At 46.3% G+C, this 17,039-nt stretch overlaps 1 protein-coding gene across 5 annotated transcripts in view; it reads left to right on the top strand.

The window, feature by feature from the left end:
• The window catches only part of LOC140902437 (uncharacterized), a 57,968-nt gene extending 43,409 nt beyond the window's left edge, over positions 1 to 14,559 (top strand). Inside the window, exons 19-21 of one of the 5 annotated variants that reach the window (XM_073322513.2) lie at positions 3,718 to 3,889; positions 11,120 to 11,246; positions 14,168 to 14,559. In XM_073322513.2, the coding sequence (XP_073178614.2) occupies positions 3,718 to 3,889; positions 11,120 to 11,246; positions 14,168 to 14,199 (331 nt within the window). In that variant the 3' untranslated portion in view covers positions 14,200 to 14,559. Of the gene's footprint in view, positions 1 to 3,717; positions 6,241 to 11,119; positions 11,247 to 14,167 lie in introns of those variants that run through there. The other 4 variants (XM_073322504.2, XM_073322547.2, XM_073322539.2 and 1 more) reach the window with 4 other exon arrangements.
• The last annotated feature ends 2,480 nt before the right edge of the window (positions 14,560 to 17,039 follow it).

Genomic DNA, 17,039 nt, shown 5'->3' with positions numbered 1-17,039 from the left:
TTAGATAGTTTAGTGTCCTTTTTCTTTTGTAGAGAAGCAAGTGTGTGTTGTAAATGGCTTGTCTAGTTTTTATAAAGTCCAGCCACGAGGAAGTTTGTGTGGAAGGTTGGTTTTTTATGAGAGTATCCAGTTCTGAGAGCTCATTCTTAATCTTTCCCTGTTTGCTGTAGAGGATGTTGATCAGGTGATTCCTCAGTTTCTTTGAGAGCGTGTGGCACAAGCTGTCAGCATAGTGTGTGGTATGTAGATTGTAATGGATTTTTTACCTTCAGTCCTTTTGGTACGATGTCCATCTGTTTGCATTTGGAAAGGAAGATGATGTCTGTCTGTATCTGTATGAGTTTTTTCATGAAGTTGATAGATTTTTACTCCATACAGCTAAATGCAGTGCCTTGCACAATGACAGGTGTCAGAGTAGCAGCCGTGTTAGTCTGTATTCGCAAAAAGAAAAGGAGGACTTGTGGCACCTTAGAGACTAACAAATTTATTTGAGCATAAGCTTTTGTGAGCTACAGCTCACTTCATCGATGCATTCAGTGGAAAATATAGTGGGGAGATTTATATACATAGAGAACATGAAGCAATGGGTGTTACCATACACACTGTAACCAGAGTGATCACTTAAGGTGAGCTATTAGTAATTCTGAGTACCTCAGTCAACACTCCTCTACTTTCTCCTTTCCAGACTAAACAATCACAGTGTTTCCGATCACTCCTCATATGTAAATCCTGCCATATCTCTTTCCCTCAGCACTGCATTTCTCTAGACTTTTTCAATCTCAGCCACATATTGAAGGTGGGGTGATCACAACTGGGCACGATACATTGAACAATGACCTAGCCTCCTCCAGAATAATTGTTATACGTGGCCTAATAGCTTATAATTTGTTCTCTTCTAAATTTTACCTAAGCTTCCTATTTGCTTTAAGCTGCTCCCCTGCCAGACATTGTCCAGGATATGTCTGATGACTACTAAACTTTTTCTTCCTAGAGGACCCTGAAAGTTCAGGCCCATTAGTATCTATATTACTGTAGTCCTATTAAATTTAAATTGATCTGCTCTCACGAAGCTCAGTTTCTTTGAGTCCATTTGGCATTTCTTAGAATCTTTCAGTTTCCTGAAATTTAGGTAATTTCCTTCTCCTGCTATCCAATGGCTGCTCCTTCACTCTGCAGAAATCCTCTTTTTCATACAGTGCTGGATGCAAGAACAGACTCCTTGCGAGACCTTTAAGACCAGTGCTCACACAGGCTACATGTGCTGAGAAACCAAAGCTGCATACACTCACGGCATACAGGGTGGCCGTGAGCAGTTTCAAGGGATTGAACAATGGAATCTAACCAGAAGTAGCCAACACATTCATGTCTCAGTTAGTTTCACCTTCCAAATGCTGTGCTCGGATCCATCAAGGTTCACTGTGCTGTAGTTAATGGTGCCAAAGCTGTGGCTTGGGGAAGGTGCTTAGAGCTACTCCAGTCTCAGTCTCTCCCAGCAGGAGCCACTGGAGGGAAGGGGGTAGGTAGGGGCACTGGCTCAAGAGGAGCATGCAATTCATTTGTATCTTAAGGTTCTCTGGAATCCCTGCCCAGATGGCTGGGTCCATTGTCAGTCTGTGGAAGCTGTTTGCTCCCTGCACCCTGGTTGCTGTAACAACATAACAGTGTATGCACGTACACAGCACTGCTAAGGAATAATCCCCTCCAAATATTTATTCCAAGTCTCAGGAGCTGTTGAGAGATTGAAAGGTCATCACAAACCACAATGTTCTGTGCCTTTTGTTAAGCAGAAACTGAGGTAATTCGTCTAAGTAAGAAATGGAAGTTTTTCCTTCGCACCCCTAGGATGTAGTGAGAAGCACCTGGAAGCTCTCGGCAGTAGCCGCTCTTCAGAGTGGAAGGCCATGCTGGTACTGAGTGTAAATCTCTGCTGGCCCATAGCTACAAGGCAAGGGTAGCTAAGTGCAGCTCCCCAGACCCGAGGAGGCCCTAGCACTACAATGCCACCTGCAGCTGCTGTAACCTTTACTAGGCAGATGAAGCCTGCAGAGACCTTAGATGAACTGCTGGCTGAAAGTTGACAAGACTACTTTATCTGAAGAGGACTCCCTCCCCTTGCCAACGTGGGAGCTCTGTTTTAGAGCCCTAAGCCCCTCCCCTGATATTAGCGCTATCTCTCTGCTTTTTTTAAACATCGCCTCCATCCTCCTAGAACTTCCCATTAGTCTTACCCACTCTCCATCTCCTTTACATCACCATCCCTTTTCTCTTCTTATGATCACCATCACCTTCTCTCTTCCTCGTCTTTCCTTTTTCCTCATCTTCACTGCTGTTTCCTCTGTCTTATTTCTTTAGATGTGTATAAATGCTAGAAAGAGGCTTCTATCCATATACCCAGGTCCCCTTGATAGAACTTGAATACATCACCCAGAATGTCTCACATGCAGCAGCAGAAGTCAATAGAACCAGCCACCAGCAAGTCAGGAAGCTTAGAAGCTCATGCTCCCATCCCCTATCTTCTAACTCCCAACAATTCCCTACCTTTATCCTAACTATTCCCCACCCCCATTGTTAAACGCCTAGAGGGGAAAAGATCTTTGAATGGTCTCTTGCAACATGTGGTAACTCCTTACACTAAGCAGTCTGCTCCACCTTGTACTTGGCTGTGATGCTGGGAGTACCTTTCCCAGATGTGAAGAAGAGCTCTGTGTAGCTCCAAAGCTTGTCTCTCTCACAAACCGAGGTTGGTTCGATAAAAGATATTACCTCGCCCACCTTGTCTCAGAAAATTAAAAACAATTTCACAAACATCTCAGAGGCAGGGCACTCTACCCCAGGAGACTGGGAGTAGCCTGGCTGTGCGCATGACAGAGGAAGGAATCTCTCCTGTTAACTCCTCTGTTATGGTAAGAAACATTACTTAGAGTCTCTAAAGGAAGTTCTGTCTCCTTTTTTACGTCCCAATGATACTGGGAGCTTCTTAAATTCAGGCACTGAGGCTCAATAGTGAGCTACATATCAGGGGTGCTGGAACAATTTGTATAGTGGGGGTGCTGAGAGCCACTGAACCAAACTGTAAACCCTGGATATGATGGAAACCACTTGAAGCCAGGAGGTGCAGCAGCACCCCCAGTTCCAGCACCTGTGCTACATATTCTGAGCTCTACTGGTCACATCTGCACTGAGTAGCCATGCCGCACTGACTAACCTCCCAAACAGAGCTGCCAGTTTTGGTTGGACGTATTCCTGGAGATTTCATCTCATGACATAATCTTCAATTAAAGGTTAATCTTTAATTCGTGGAGACTCCAGGACAATCCTGGAGGGTTGGCAACTCTATTTCCAAAGCATGCTGGGATAGAATAAAATGAGGGGGCACTCACTGTTTTAAAGTCTTGTCAGGAACCTGGGAAGGGACATCTCCAGGACATGATATCTTTCTCCATTAAAAGGATAATGTCTGTGACCCAGCGTCCTGAGGTTGGGACACGACAAGAGAGGGGACTTTCAGTCTTCCTTAGGGATACTCAGACCCCTTGTTAGATCCTCCTTTCCCCCATCCCAGTTTCTGTTGCTTGTAGGTTGATTTGCTGTAGGGACCCTTGGCTTTTAGCTTTGTTTTGTGAATAGAGATACTTTAGTGTCTCTTTGGGATGGCAAGGTCTGCAGAATCAAAACCATTCCCCAATGTCCGAAGCTGTCTTTTCTTTCTCTTCCCAGTTTAATGGCAGGGATAATCGCTGGGCTACTTGCTGGGCACGACACAGATACCTGCGTCCGGATGGGCCTGCTCTCTGCCTGCCTCTCCCTCCGTTCATACGAGCCCGTCTCCCAGGAGATCAGTACTGTCAGCGTGAACCTGGAACAGGTCAAGGCTAGGAGCTGGCCAGAGGTGAAGGTGTGGAAGATGAATTAGAGTTTATGCTCCAGAGCTCTAGCAGATGTTCCATTCCAACCACACCTGAAGTGCAACATTACTTCAGATTTCCACCCCCCACTGTCAATCCCCCAATGCCACACAGCCAATATCTCCCAGAAAGCAAAAAAAAAGAAAAAAAAACAAACAGGGTGCTTAAACAGCTTGGGTTGCACCTTCCTGAAAAAGCTTGTATTTCTTCCTCCCATCTTCATAGGGTAGACGCCAAACTCCTTTCAACAGCCCTGCTCAGCCACTACTTCAGCAAAACAATGGATATCTGAGACAATATGCTTATTACATATGGGCTTGCCAAACAGCAACCCACTGGCACACAGTTCTATGATATGGCCCAGTGATCAAAGTGGAGCATTGTATGTTGGGACTTAAATATCTAGATACTTCTATCGCCCCTCTGCAATGTCCATGTGCTTCCGAAACACAAATGAATATAACCTCACATCTCCTCGCTGAGGTGGGGCAGCGCTGTTCTTGTATTACAAATGGCAAATGTGCGGCACAGGGATTAAGTGAATTTCCCAAGGTCTCAGTGAGTCTGTAGCACAGCTGGGAACCAAACCAAGATTTACCAGCTCCCAGCCCAGTGTTTAACCACAAGACCATTCTTCTACCTGTGGCTCTTCTGGCATCCAGCTTTTTATTACTGAGGCAGTAACAAAATGTACCATTAATACAAATTAGATACCGTCCTTCAGCTTCTGGCAAGTTGCTAATCCTCTGACCACTGAGCAAACAAACCTATGAAAAGTAAGTTTATTCCATCTGGCATTGGGGTGCTCTCAGGATCACATCCCCCCCACTTATAAAGCTGTAGGAGGGTTAGCCACTGGCTGACCCGGAGGCAGCAAGTCAGACCCCCCCTTTCCTGAATGGGACATCTGCCACCATATTCTGTTCCCTTCATTTGGAAAAAAGATCTGTTTTATCTCCTTTGTCTGTTCAGTCTCCAAGACATAATATCAGAAAGGATCTATAATCTCACCTACAGTGTTGTTACAAACATTTCACAGTGACATTAATGACCAGTGTGTTAGTAGATTTCAAATGATATATGGCATGTCACCTTTTATGTAAATATAACTGGTGTGAGAGGTGTATGAGGCTGAGACAGAGCAGTCAACTACTACTGGGCCTCTGTGTCACAGGAGCCTAAATACCTCGGAGGACCTGGGGCTGGGTATCACCACTCAAACAATGATCAGGTCACAAGTGACACTGAAGGTGATGATTTTAACCCGGTTCCTAGCTCACCTCACAAGAGCCACTATGCAAGTCCATGTGCTTGCAGTTCCAAATGCTTGTAAGACACCCATGGGGTTTTACAAGTTAGATGGAAGTATATGGTTAGCGAAATACCCTATTGCGGTTTCAGCCTGAACTTGCTGTCAGTGCTTAAAGTGGTCTTAAAAAAGTGGCAGGTTTCACATAAGCTGGGAGCAGCAGCTGTGGTAAGACAATGCTTAAAGTGTGTGTGTGCCCCTCAGTGATCCAGCTCGATTTTTTCTCCACTGGGTCTAGAACCCCCAACCTTGCAACTTTAAGCACTGCTTGTTGGGGTTGTTCAATGTTCAGCTTCAGAGTTCAATGGACTGGTGGTCGTCTGTGCAATTAAACCTCCTTCACTGGTACCCTTATGGATAGAGAGCAGTTGGTGTGTGTGTGTGTAGCATTAGCCCTCCAGTATTACAGTGGCCCAACCTTCCTCCTCTTCAAAACCAGCAGGTGGTGTTCGTAATTCATTGGCTAAATTCAGCAGCAAGGCCAGCTAAGGTGGATGACTAGCTTTTCTCTCACCTGTAAGTACTGGAGGTTGTGTTTTGCACCACTGGAAACAAAGCAGGAATCTTCTCTGCCTGTTATACAGTCTCAGAAACATTCATTTTTCACTAAGGCTATGTCTACACTACGAGCTGGGGGTGTGATTCCCTACTTGTGTACACATACTCGCATCAGTTCGCATCGAGCTAACACCTTTTCCCACCACCTTTGTGTACTCAGGGGGCAACCTCAGCCTAACCAAAAAGTGGGGGTACCAAGGGTCTTTCCATTGGAAGCAGTGAAAGAAACATGCCCCCACCCCAACATCCCAGTGGTGAAAGTGCATAATCAGTCATCTAAGGTATTTAAAAATGTATGGTTGTAAAACATGCCTTTGAGACCAAATTAACCCTTTCCTCTCATGCACCTCCCCACACCTGATGTGCACAGTTTGCCAGCAGATCCATTTATTTATCTCAATCCTGCCTGCAAATAGTTTAGCCAAAATATGCCATGATCACAACTGGGAAAGAGTACACTAGACACACACAGATACCCTTGGAAAGAGGGAGGGGGTGTTGCTCATGGGAGGGCTATGAGAGAGTTTGGGGGAGGGGGAGTTTCCCAGCAGTAGCAGCCAGGTTTGCAGGTATAAGACGAAAGCTAGAATTTCAGTGTCATTGACACCCAGAAAGAGGGGTGGGGTGGAGGGAGATCTCTGCTTTATAAAAGGGTTTCAGCCACCAACACTGAGCAAGAGGCAGGTCTGATCCTCCCTACAAGCACCTGGGCTGGGCACAGGAACACACAGTAGCTGAGAGGAAGCCAGAGCCCAAGGATGAAGGTTTATGCAGTGACCACCATTGCTGTCCTCTTGGTGCAGCTCTCGTTCCTGGTTCAGGCTGGGGATGAGAAAGGGTTGGTAGCTCCAGAGAAGCAGGTGGGGGCTGAGAGAGGGAGAAAAGCACCTCAGCCATTAGATGGAGGAGAGAAAGCTCCAAAAGGCAGCTCAGTGAGGTGTCAGCCTGCTGCCAGAGTGCAGAAGAAGGCAGGAGAAGATGGAGTTGAGCCAGGTCCCACAGCAAACTGCTGAGCAAGCCACAACGAGAAAGCAGTAAACAGAAGGCCACTAGCAAGCTGCAGCCCCCCAAGAGCAAGAGCCCAGCATCCAGCAACCACTTGGAAGGCCATGGGAAATTCAATACTGACACTGTGAGTATAACACCACACCACTGCCCCCAGCCTGTGTCTTGCTTCCACCTCAGAACCTGTCCCTGTCTAACAGCTGCCTCTGGGGTGGTGGGGAGGTGGCCCTGGTTCATCTCATCAGAAGGTGAAATAAAAACCAATGATTAAGGTCTGGAGAGACAACAGGATAGGATGGCTGATGGTTGTCCTCCCAGCCATCCCATCCTGAAGGAGCCAGCATACTGAGGGTTTGTATGGGAGAGTCAGAGCGAAAGAGTTCTTGGGGGTCTCTGTGCCTGCCTAACAATCAACTAAAGCCATCAAGTGGTTCTCCTAGTCTGTGTGGTATGTGCGCATACAGTGTTGTGATCCAGTCTAGTTAATCTGTCTGCAGGGCTTAAAGTGGTCTCACCGAAGATCTGGGTCTGTCATTCACTAGCTCATAATCAAATTACAGCTTTTTTTCAGTATTTCTAGGGAGATGGGGAGATTAATACTTTAATACTAAACAGCAGCCATAGCTCAGATAGGAGTGTGAGATGGCCTATCTTTGCCAGTCAGGAACCTCTACTCCCGGCTTGTAGGTCAGCCAGGGATGGGTGCAGAACACTGACACAGCAGAGCTTGTCTGTTCTTAGAGTCCAGCATAAACAGACAAGCCCAGTTCTAAGCTGGAAATGCAAGAAGAAGTGTACAGAAATCTCATTCCCAGGCCAGTAGTTCCCATCTAAACAAATGCGTTATGATTAAAACGGAGTGAATAATTTGATTTTTCGGTTTGGTGGCTGAACCAAAAAAATCCCCCTCAAAATATTCAGTTTGTTTTAAACCAAAACGGGGGTTTTCCCCCCAGTGTTCCCTTGCCAAAACAAGACAAAAACATAAATTTTCTTCAGGTCGAATGAAACGTTTTGAATGTCGCTTCAAAACAACATTTCCTAAATGACATGTTGACACAGTTCATTTTGAAAAATGTCAGAAGGAAATTTTCAACATTTTTAAATTTTTTTTTCAGCTGAAACTATTCACTGACTTTGCCCCAAATTCATGAACAGTTTTGGGGCCCTGAATAAAACATTATTTGGCAAATTTACTATTGGTTGAAAAAAATTCACCTCACGCTAATTATGGCACCGTTGCTGGTACCATTCACCCACATAGTTTCAAAACACAAGTGCCTGGACCTGGGCAGCTAAATATCAACTTTAAGCATCTAAGTTTAAAAATAGCATCTTGACAGAGCAGGTAGCTTATAGGGGCTGTAGCCCCTGGGGGCTGAGCTCCATCTCCAATCGCGGTGCTACTATGGACTCATTGAATACCTGACTTGCATCACATCTCACCACAGTGGTCTCACATCTGCCACTCAGCTTCACCCAGGCCACTTTAAACTTTGGTATCTGTGTAATGTGGGTCATCCAGCCTTGGCCAATCTATAGTGACAGGGTTAGCTTTATACCAGTATGGACCTCCATCAGTGCCTCATCATAAGGCTGGAAACACAGCTCCTCCTTAGACCCTATGACATAGTGTGATGGAGCCACCATCCCACATTGGCAGAGAAGGGGTTAACAGAGCCCTGGGGAGGCTGTGTGGGACACAGCCAATAGGAGAGGGACTGTGAGGGACAGCCAATCAGGGCCCAGAAGGTCCATATAAAAGAAAGTTGCAGGGTAGGGGCAGTTGCTGCTGAGAGCCAAGGGAGTAAGGACTGTGTGCCTAGATGGTTGAGTGAACTGTAAGCACCTTGGACAGGGCAGTGACTAGTTCCCCCCACCCACTCACCAGTGGGGAAGTGTTGGGACTGTTGGACAGAGATAATCTTCTCCCCCACATCCCAGAAGGGGGGAAAAGTGGATGGTGACCTAACTGGGGGGCTGAGTTGAAGAGAGGATGCTGTGGTTTTGGGAGCCATAGTCAGAGAGAGGAGCCATAGTCAGAAGCAGAGACAGAGTGCTGGTGTGCACACCATGGACGTGGGCATTGGCCTCAAGCTAATTCCCAACACGACGAGGAGGAGGCATCAGTGACACACAGCCTCTGCTGTCTGTCAATAGATCAAACTTATCCTACTCAGTATTAACAGTCAAAGTCAAATTAGAGTTGCATTTAAACAGGATACTGTTTAAGAGAACGAAGAAATGGATAAACCAAGAAATACGATAAGGAAAGGATCTCCTTGAACCTTGTCTAGGTAATGACTGCACAAACCCAGCTGCCATGGGTTGTAATTGCAAATATTAAAGGGTGGTAGAGGTAACTGTACAAGCCAGAGTCCCCTGTCTGCACCTTTTGCTTTTCCCCCTTTGCCCTCCCCAGTTCAATGGCAGGTGCCCAGGAGAGAGCTGATCAACAACGTCTCCCACAATTGCATGTCCTCCTTCCTGGAAGGGACTGTTTCTTATCTAATCAAACCAGCTCATTGTCCATATCCTTGCTCTGGGTGTCCACATGTAGTATTTTCAGTTCATCCAGGCCTACTCAGACTTCTTCCTCCTAGCTCTCTACATCGGAGCTCAACGCTATAGAGAAATGGGTGGTTTCTTCTTGCAGGTTCATTCCAGCAAATTTCAAATGGATGAGGTTATATATATATATAGAGAGAGAGAGAGAGAGAGAATGATAACTCCTCTCTATAGGCACACTGTTTTATCACAAAAAGCAACACCACAGCACAAGGTATGTGGCTGTACTAGATAGCGAGATGCGCTGGGAGGCACAGTATTGATGGAAGAGAGCTACGCCTCTTGGAGAGAGCAGGGATCTAGCACCATGCTCCTTCCTTCAGCCTCATTTGAGTTATGGCTTTTAGAATTTTTTTTTTGCTTGTTATATTGTTTATAAAAATGGGAACTGAAGCCCCCAGACCTTTCTAGATCCTTGTAATCTACCATTTTCTGTCTCTTAAATAGAGCCAAGGCCTAGCTAATGTAGATTGTACATCCAGACCATTTAAGAACAATAAAGTGAGGAGCCCAGAACAGGCAGCAAATGCTCATCACCTTATTGCACAGTCAACTTTGCAACTTGGCTCATTTTCTCCTGGATTCATTAAAGATCCCTCCAGCTGCCTGGGAGAGATTAAGTGGAACTTCTGAGCTCATCTAATTTCCAAACATCCTACTGCTGTCAACTTGCAAGTGCTGGAGACAATGGCCCAGCACAAGTGCAATCCTGGAGATTGACTCACTGACACGGATAAAACTGAATAATGAACTGAATGGCTTTGCGCAGCTCAGTTTAGAAGCCAGCCACAATTAGTAATGGCACAGTAGCCGTACAGCTTTAAACAGAAGCTCCCTTTAGTGGCTTTAGGGTCGATATTAGGAGCCCACCTGCCCTTTGTGCCTGTGAAAAATCGACCCTTTTGCCTCTGCCAGGAAAGTAGTTAGCTTTAAGAGAAGCTGCTGTCATGTTTCAGCCCTGGGGCAAGTAATTAAATGTGGTAGTAGCTAAGCCACCTACACAAGATAGGTCTGTTATATAATTTGCTAAATTAAAAACAGGAAGGCGCTGGTTTTTTATGAAGTCCATGTGGCGCTAGCCTTATTGGTCCCTATTATTGATTTGCAGCTATGCCTAGAGATGAGGAGAACTTTATTTGGATGAATTATTATTTGCATTGCTGTAGCTCCGAGAGGCCCCACAGCACTAGGCACCATGCGCACTTTACCAAAAAGACAGTCCTGGCCCAGATTAATCCAGGTTTTGAGGACTCTGAAATCCTCACCTTGCAACATTAGAGAGTTTAAGAAGAAAGTGAGCACCACCAAGGAGGAGGAGGGAGGAATCAGGGGCTCAGTTCCACCTCAAAATGTTTAAATATTAACCTGAAGTGCAGAGATGGGTCTTAACTAAACCTCCAACTGTGGAAACCCCAAACTTTGGAGTGAAGGGAGCTTTGGAATTTGACTCTAGATCCCGATGTCCTATCTGTTCCTCAGTGCTAGAGCAAGCCAAACCAAACCCTCGGAGCCAAATACTGGGGGTAGAAGGAGGAAATGAAATTTGGATCAGGATCCACACTTTCATGGCTCAGGCCTATGCAGAAAGGCAATGTTTATGTTTAGAGATAACCCTCCCCTCAACTGTGGGGAATTCAGTGCACTTACTAGTGCAACCACTAGAAACCTGAATTAAAGTTCAGTATAGTTTGAGGGTGTGGGGATCACTTGGGCTGGGAGTTGGTTGCAGAGGGAGTGGGTTGGTGTGACAGCCTCTCTCTCTTTCTCCTTCCAGTATTCCTGTTCCGGGATTCAGGCTAAGACCTGCCAGAAACCCTCAGACTGTGATGGCTGCCTTGGCCTCTACACCTGCAAACTGCCTCAGGGGAAGTGTGGTTTGAAAGCTGTTCCCAGGAAAACAGGTACTGTACAGCTCCCATGTCAGCCAGCCCAATGCAGCAATGAATGCGTCAGGGGCCCATTACAGATGACCAGATGGTAGGGGCTTTACGCATGTCACTTAAAAAACCCAATGCCAAAATGCCACACTGGACTTTTTCAAAACCTCTCCTCGTGTCGCACATAGCAGCTCCTCCGAGCTTCAGCAAGTGAGCTACAGGCAGGGCAGTAATGGGGGGCCCTAGCTAGCTTCCGTTAACTCTGTAGTGAAGACAAGCCCTGAGTGATTTGGGTTGCAAAATTAAGCACTCAAGTTAGGAAATGCCAGAATTAAGCTGGCGTGTGCAACCATCATTAAGCCCCCTTGAGCCTATGTGCACTAAGATACAGCTTTTAACTAGGATCACATACTAGTTTTTTCCTCAGGCTGACTGCTACATTAGCTAACATGATTGTAAATGTGTTACACTGCATCTAGCTTAGCCTTAGCTGCTAATTGGTGTTTCAAATGGGGTTAGTTACCCTGGGGTAAGTAAAACAAAACAAAAAACAAAAAAAACCCTCCAATCAAACAGACCACCACCTTTTTTCCTGAGCCTGGTTTACACTCAGAAGTATACTAAGGCCTGGTCTACACCTAAAACTTAGGTCAACCCAGCTACGTCACTCAGGGTTGGGAAAAATCCACCCCCGACAGACATAGCTAAACCAACCTAAGCCCTGGCCTAGACACCGTTAGCTTGACAGAAGAATTCTTCCAATAACTTAGCTACCACCTCTTGAGGGTGTGAATTAATCACAATGACGGAAAAAACCCTCCCATCACTGCAGCAAGTGTCTACGCTATGGTGCTACAGTGGCACAGCTGCAGCACCATAGCTGTGCTGCTGTAGCATCTGTAGTGTAGACAAGCCATAGGAGTGATTTTAAACAGATTTAATGAAACTAGTGCAAAACCCTGTGTGGACACTCTAGTCCAGAACATCAAAAGACCAACAGAATCCCAGTGTAAGTGTTCTTTGTGAAGTCATAGGAACAACATTGGGAGACCTTAAACAGCATATCTATCTACTGTCATAATAAAATTTGGATATTCTAAAACCTGTTTTCTGTAGGAACAATTTTTCTGTGTAACCTAAGGTCTGAACTTAAACCAGTATAGTTACATGGACATAACACCACCACGTGGACAGTCTTATTCCAGCATAAGAGCACCTTTTTTTAGTTTTTCTTTGTGTCGCTTAGAAAGGGATTAAGCTAAACAGCAAAAAGCCATTCCTATACTGGAATAAGAGTGTCCACACACAGGGGTTTATACTAGTATAACTATACTATGGCAAAACTCTCCCATGTAGACAAGCTCCAAGTAGCTGCATTTTAGACTTTAACTTAGATTATTCAAGCTGAGTCCTCACCCTGTGCGATTTAGTGTTGTGTGTGGTGCAGTCCTGACTTGTGCCTTTAGAGGGCAGTCTTTTGGGGGCAATTTAATAGGTCAGCTAGAGTAAGTCTGCGCTTGGAGCTTGGGGAGACATACTCAAGCTAGGCTTGATCAGAGCTAGTGCGCTAAAAATAGAGCATAGCTGCAGCAGCGCAGCAGGCAGCCACCCCCAGTACATGCCTATCCTCTTGGATGGGTTAAGTACTTAGGGCAGCTAGCCCATCCCACCACTTGCGTTGCTGGCAGCCACGCGATTTTTAGCTAGCTTAGCTTGATCAGAGCTAGAACAAGTATGTCTCCTCAAGCTGGGAAACACCCCCACCCCAGCTCCAAGTGTAGACATACTTTCAGAGCAGAGGAAGACTCTGCCTGGCTAAGTGGACTGTGCACAGCCTTGTGGTGTTTACAGAAAAGTACATGTGAAGAGTGTCCTGTCCCTTTGAAGGCCAAACACAAAACAGGGGTTTCCTCAGCTAAACTGATGGCATAAGGCCTGGCTTGCTGCAACCAAGTCCAAAGAAAGATCTAAAGGCCAGCTCCTCTCAGTCAAGTTCCAGAGGGGATGAGGGCATGATCTGACCTAAGCCCCCAGCCTCTCTAAACAGCCTGACTCTCACTGGCAAACTCAGTGCTCAATTTCCCACAGCATATCCTTATTAAAGGGTAGTGAGGGAATTGATTAATTCCCCAGAGCTGGCTCAACCTTGCTCGCCTTGCAAGTGTCTGCACTCAGGGCAGCAGAACTGCAATCCTTTATTTAACATGAAACCCCTTCCCTATCAACCCCTGGACCAGATCTGCATAGCCTGTCACAGGCAGGGACCTGTGAAGCACATATATATTCTGTAAGGGCCCCAAACATTCCTAGTGCCATATAAATCAATTTTTTAAAAAAGATCTGTGGAAAGATGCTGCTGCTTTCCTTAGATTTGTAATAAGATCTCAGATTTGTCCTCTGACCCTCCATCCCATCACAAGATGCTAAGCATGTCAGTGTAAGCAAGGTGAGGAGGAAAGATGGTCTCGAGGTTTAGACACTGGAGTAGCAGTCAGGAGACTTTGGCTCTATTCCCAGATCTGCACAGGTGTCTTGTGTGAACTTGGGAAACTGCTCTGTGCATCAGTTTCCTCATTTGCATAATGAACATAAAAGCTACCTTACTGCATGGTAGGAAGCTTAATTAATTACTGATTGTAAAGCAAATTGAGATTAGGGGATGGAAAACATTATAGAAATGCTGAGTATTATGAATACAGAAGCAAACAAATGTTGTCTATATGAATTTGCTATAGGTGTTTAATTAAGGATAGATGTTACTAGAGCTCATTTTTTAAATTTTAACTTATTTACACATTGACTGCTTCTGTTTCTTTGACTGGCAGCTCCGTTAGCTCTAAACAAACCAATACAAGCCCCAAGCCTGAAGGAGGAATACAACTGAGATTATAGCGAATCAATTCCTCATCATGCTTATTTCTTTGTGTGTGTTTTTTTCTCTGTAGGTGGATTCTACCAATGCATACAAAACACCTGAGGTACTTGATCCTGCTAACCCTTGAATGACACAGCACGATACCAAGATAGAAAAGTCGTACTGCAGCCTAGAGCCCCAAACTTTCTGTATTTCTTCATAGCTCTCATTTTAAATGTTGAACTAAAAACTTCAAAGCTGTAAGAATTCCATACAAGAAACATTTCACAGTCTTGCTTTTCACAGTCTTCAACATTGCATATGGTACATAGATTTGAATAGCTCTTTCCTTAAGTCTACCAATGAAACTATTTCAGTGGCTACTGAGCCCCTGGGCTTTAGGAGCACATTTACATTAGTCTTGCTAAACATAGGCCACAAAGTAAGAGGAACATGGCTGTAATTATTACTCCTGAGGGCATTCTGCACCAAAAAAATAAAAATTATGTGCACAATATCTTAAAATTCTGCAAATTATATTTGTTAATAAATAAATGTGGCTCCAGCATGGCAGTGGGGAGCACAGGCCACTGGCTGCATTGAGGTGGGAGATCACCCGAAAGCCCCCACCTCTCCCGTACAGGAACTCGGCAGTGAGGCTTCACCTGACCCTGACAGTGCAAGGGCTGGGCCAGCCCCAGAAACACCCTGGGGCCCGGTCCCTCTGCACCAGGCGCACGAGGTGTGGGTGGGCAGGCTCAACCCAGCAGGATCCAATTGTGGAGGGGCTTAGTGTGGGGGGATCCAGGGGTGGTTGAGAGGTTTCTGTGTGGGGCAATCTGGGTGCGGGAGGCTCAGTGTAAGATTAGGATAAACAGGGGCTAGTTGTGGGTTTCTGGGTGCAGGCACAATGGGACTCTGCAGGGGATCCAGGTGAAGGTGATTGGGGCTCAGTGGGGGGGCGGTCTGGGTGTGGGGGGCTTAGTGGTGGGCTGCGGGTGTTGGGAGAGTGGGGCTTGATGGGGTGAGGGTCCAGGTGCAGTTGGTTGGGGCTCAGTGGGGTGTGGAAGGCTCATTGGAGGGGTCAGTGGTAGGGCTTGTCCTAAGGTGAGGGTTCGATGGGCTTGCGTAACGGGGGAGCCCCAGCTGCTGCCGAGGGGATGCTGCTTGCTGGGCTCCCACTTCCCCCATCAATTCCTCTATCCCCTTTTCTTCTCCATCCCCCTCCCTTCACTCCCACATTCCCCTCCCCCAACCCTATTCCACCCCCTTCCTTCCCCACTGCCTCTTCTGCCCACCACCTCACCCTCCCTTCCCTCTTCCCCCCCACCCCTCCGCTTACCCAGCCCCACCACTGGCACTCACTGTTGCAGAGAAAACAGGAAGGCGCCCACCTCACAGAAGGGGAGCACAACTTGCACTAGGACCCAGGAGGCGGCGTTCAGCTGCAGAGGCAGCAGAGTGCAGAGGCAGCCTCCTTCAGCTGGACAGCTCTGCTTGTGCAGAAATGGGGGGGGGGGCAGTGGCACATAACCCTGTGTGCCCCCACCATGCCTCACCTCTGTTTGGGGGGGGTAATCCCCCTCCCCCCCAAAACCTGTGCCCATGGTTGTCCCACCCCCACCCTCCGCACGGCTTCCCTGCCGTTTTCTGCAGGCGCACAGTCATGCAGAAACCCCCCAGGAGTCAATTATGGCCTGCTTTATCCTGGCTGCTGTCAGGGGTGTTTTGCTAAAAGCTGCCTGGTTCACAACACCAGTTTCAGCATGTCCATCTGCAAAATAAACATGAATCTAGAAGGCAGTTAGCATTTTGAACACGTCTGGAAACTTTCCTAGTTCTTCCCCCACTCTGGCTCCAGTACAGCAAAGTACCCAAGCACGTGCTTATGTCCCACTGACTTCAAATGTACTTTACTCAGCTAAGCATTTGTGATGTCTAGCAGCAACTCTGGGTGTGCCATTGGGAGCGGAAACATAACTTGAGACCTGGGGGGTCTAACAGCATGAGCCTCTGTTACCTGCTCTAAGAGACCCAGATTTGTTCACCAATGCCCTAGCATGTTCATCAACCGCCCTATGTGGCCCTAGAGGGGAATAGAACACTGCACTGCACAGGGGTGGGTTAGCCATGTGCTTTACTGCATCTGTAAGTGTTTGGCTGGCCTGGGGCCTGTAAAAACTCGTTTCTCCCCATTTATCTATCACTACATTTCCCTGACCCTTTTTTTTTAAATATAGAGAAACAGCTTTAGGTTAGTGAGGATAAACTTTTCAGTGGAAATCGCCACAGCAGGAGTCCACCAAGATTTTTGGTAGCTGCAAAGTTCTTTTGATCGCTTCCAGAATTACTCTTTACAAGTCCCAGAATCTGAGAGTTCTTGGGGATGAAGAAGGTCCATAATCTTGATCCAATCTCACTTAAGTAAGTCAGAGTTTTCCAACCGACTTCAGCGGACAGTGGATTGGACTCCTAGTGCCTCATCCCTGCTTTGTGTGTGTACATTCACACATCGCTCATATCTGTCAAGTCCTTGCAGTAGTCACACACTTTGATTACAGATCTGGATTCTGAGCCCCACCCCACCACCTGTCAACATACACAAGGTTTCAGGATATTTGGACTAAAATGGTTGAGGTCTCCCTGTAGTTGACTCTAGAAATGAGTACACTGTAAACAATCCCAAGAATGCTTGATTTCTTTGGTTTATAATGAACAGGGGACTCTCTTCAGGCCGTTGCAAATGATGTTATAGCCCACAGTTGTCTCTAACTTTTTTTCCTGATTATTTGTTTGATTGCATTATTGTGGACAGCTTGCATCTCTTGCAATACAGAACAAAATCAGTGACTTCAAGTGAGCCATTCATCTAACCCACTAGAAGTCACTGCTTGCAAATGTCATTGATTTTCAAATGGCAGGTAGAAGATATGTAGCTTATCTGTCCTATACAGAATGATTGT

The sequence above is a fragment of the Lepidochelys kempii genome, chromosome 1 (genome assembly GCF_965140285.1).
Source record: "Lepidochelys kempii isolate rLepKem1 chromosome 1, rLepKem1.hap1, whole genome shotgun sequence".
Classification (NCBI taxonomy): Eukaryota; Metazoa; Chordata; order Testudines; family Cheloniidae; genus Lepidochelys; species Lepidochelys kempii.
The sequence above is the reverse complement of the archived record's forward strand: the minus strand, read 5'-3'. Positions and strand labels throughout refer to the sequence as shown.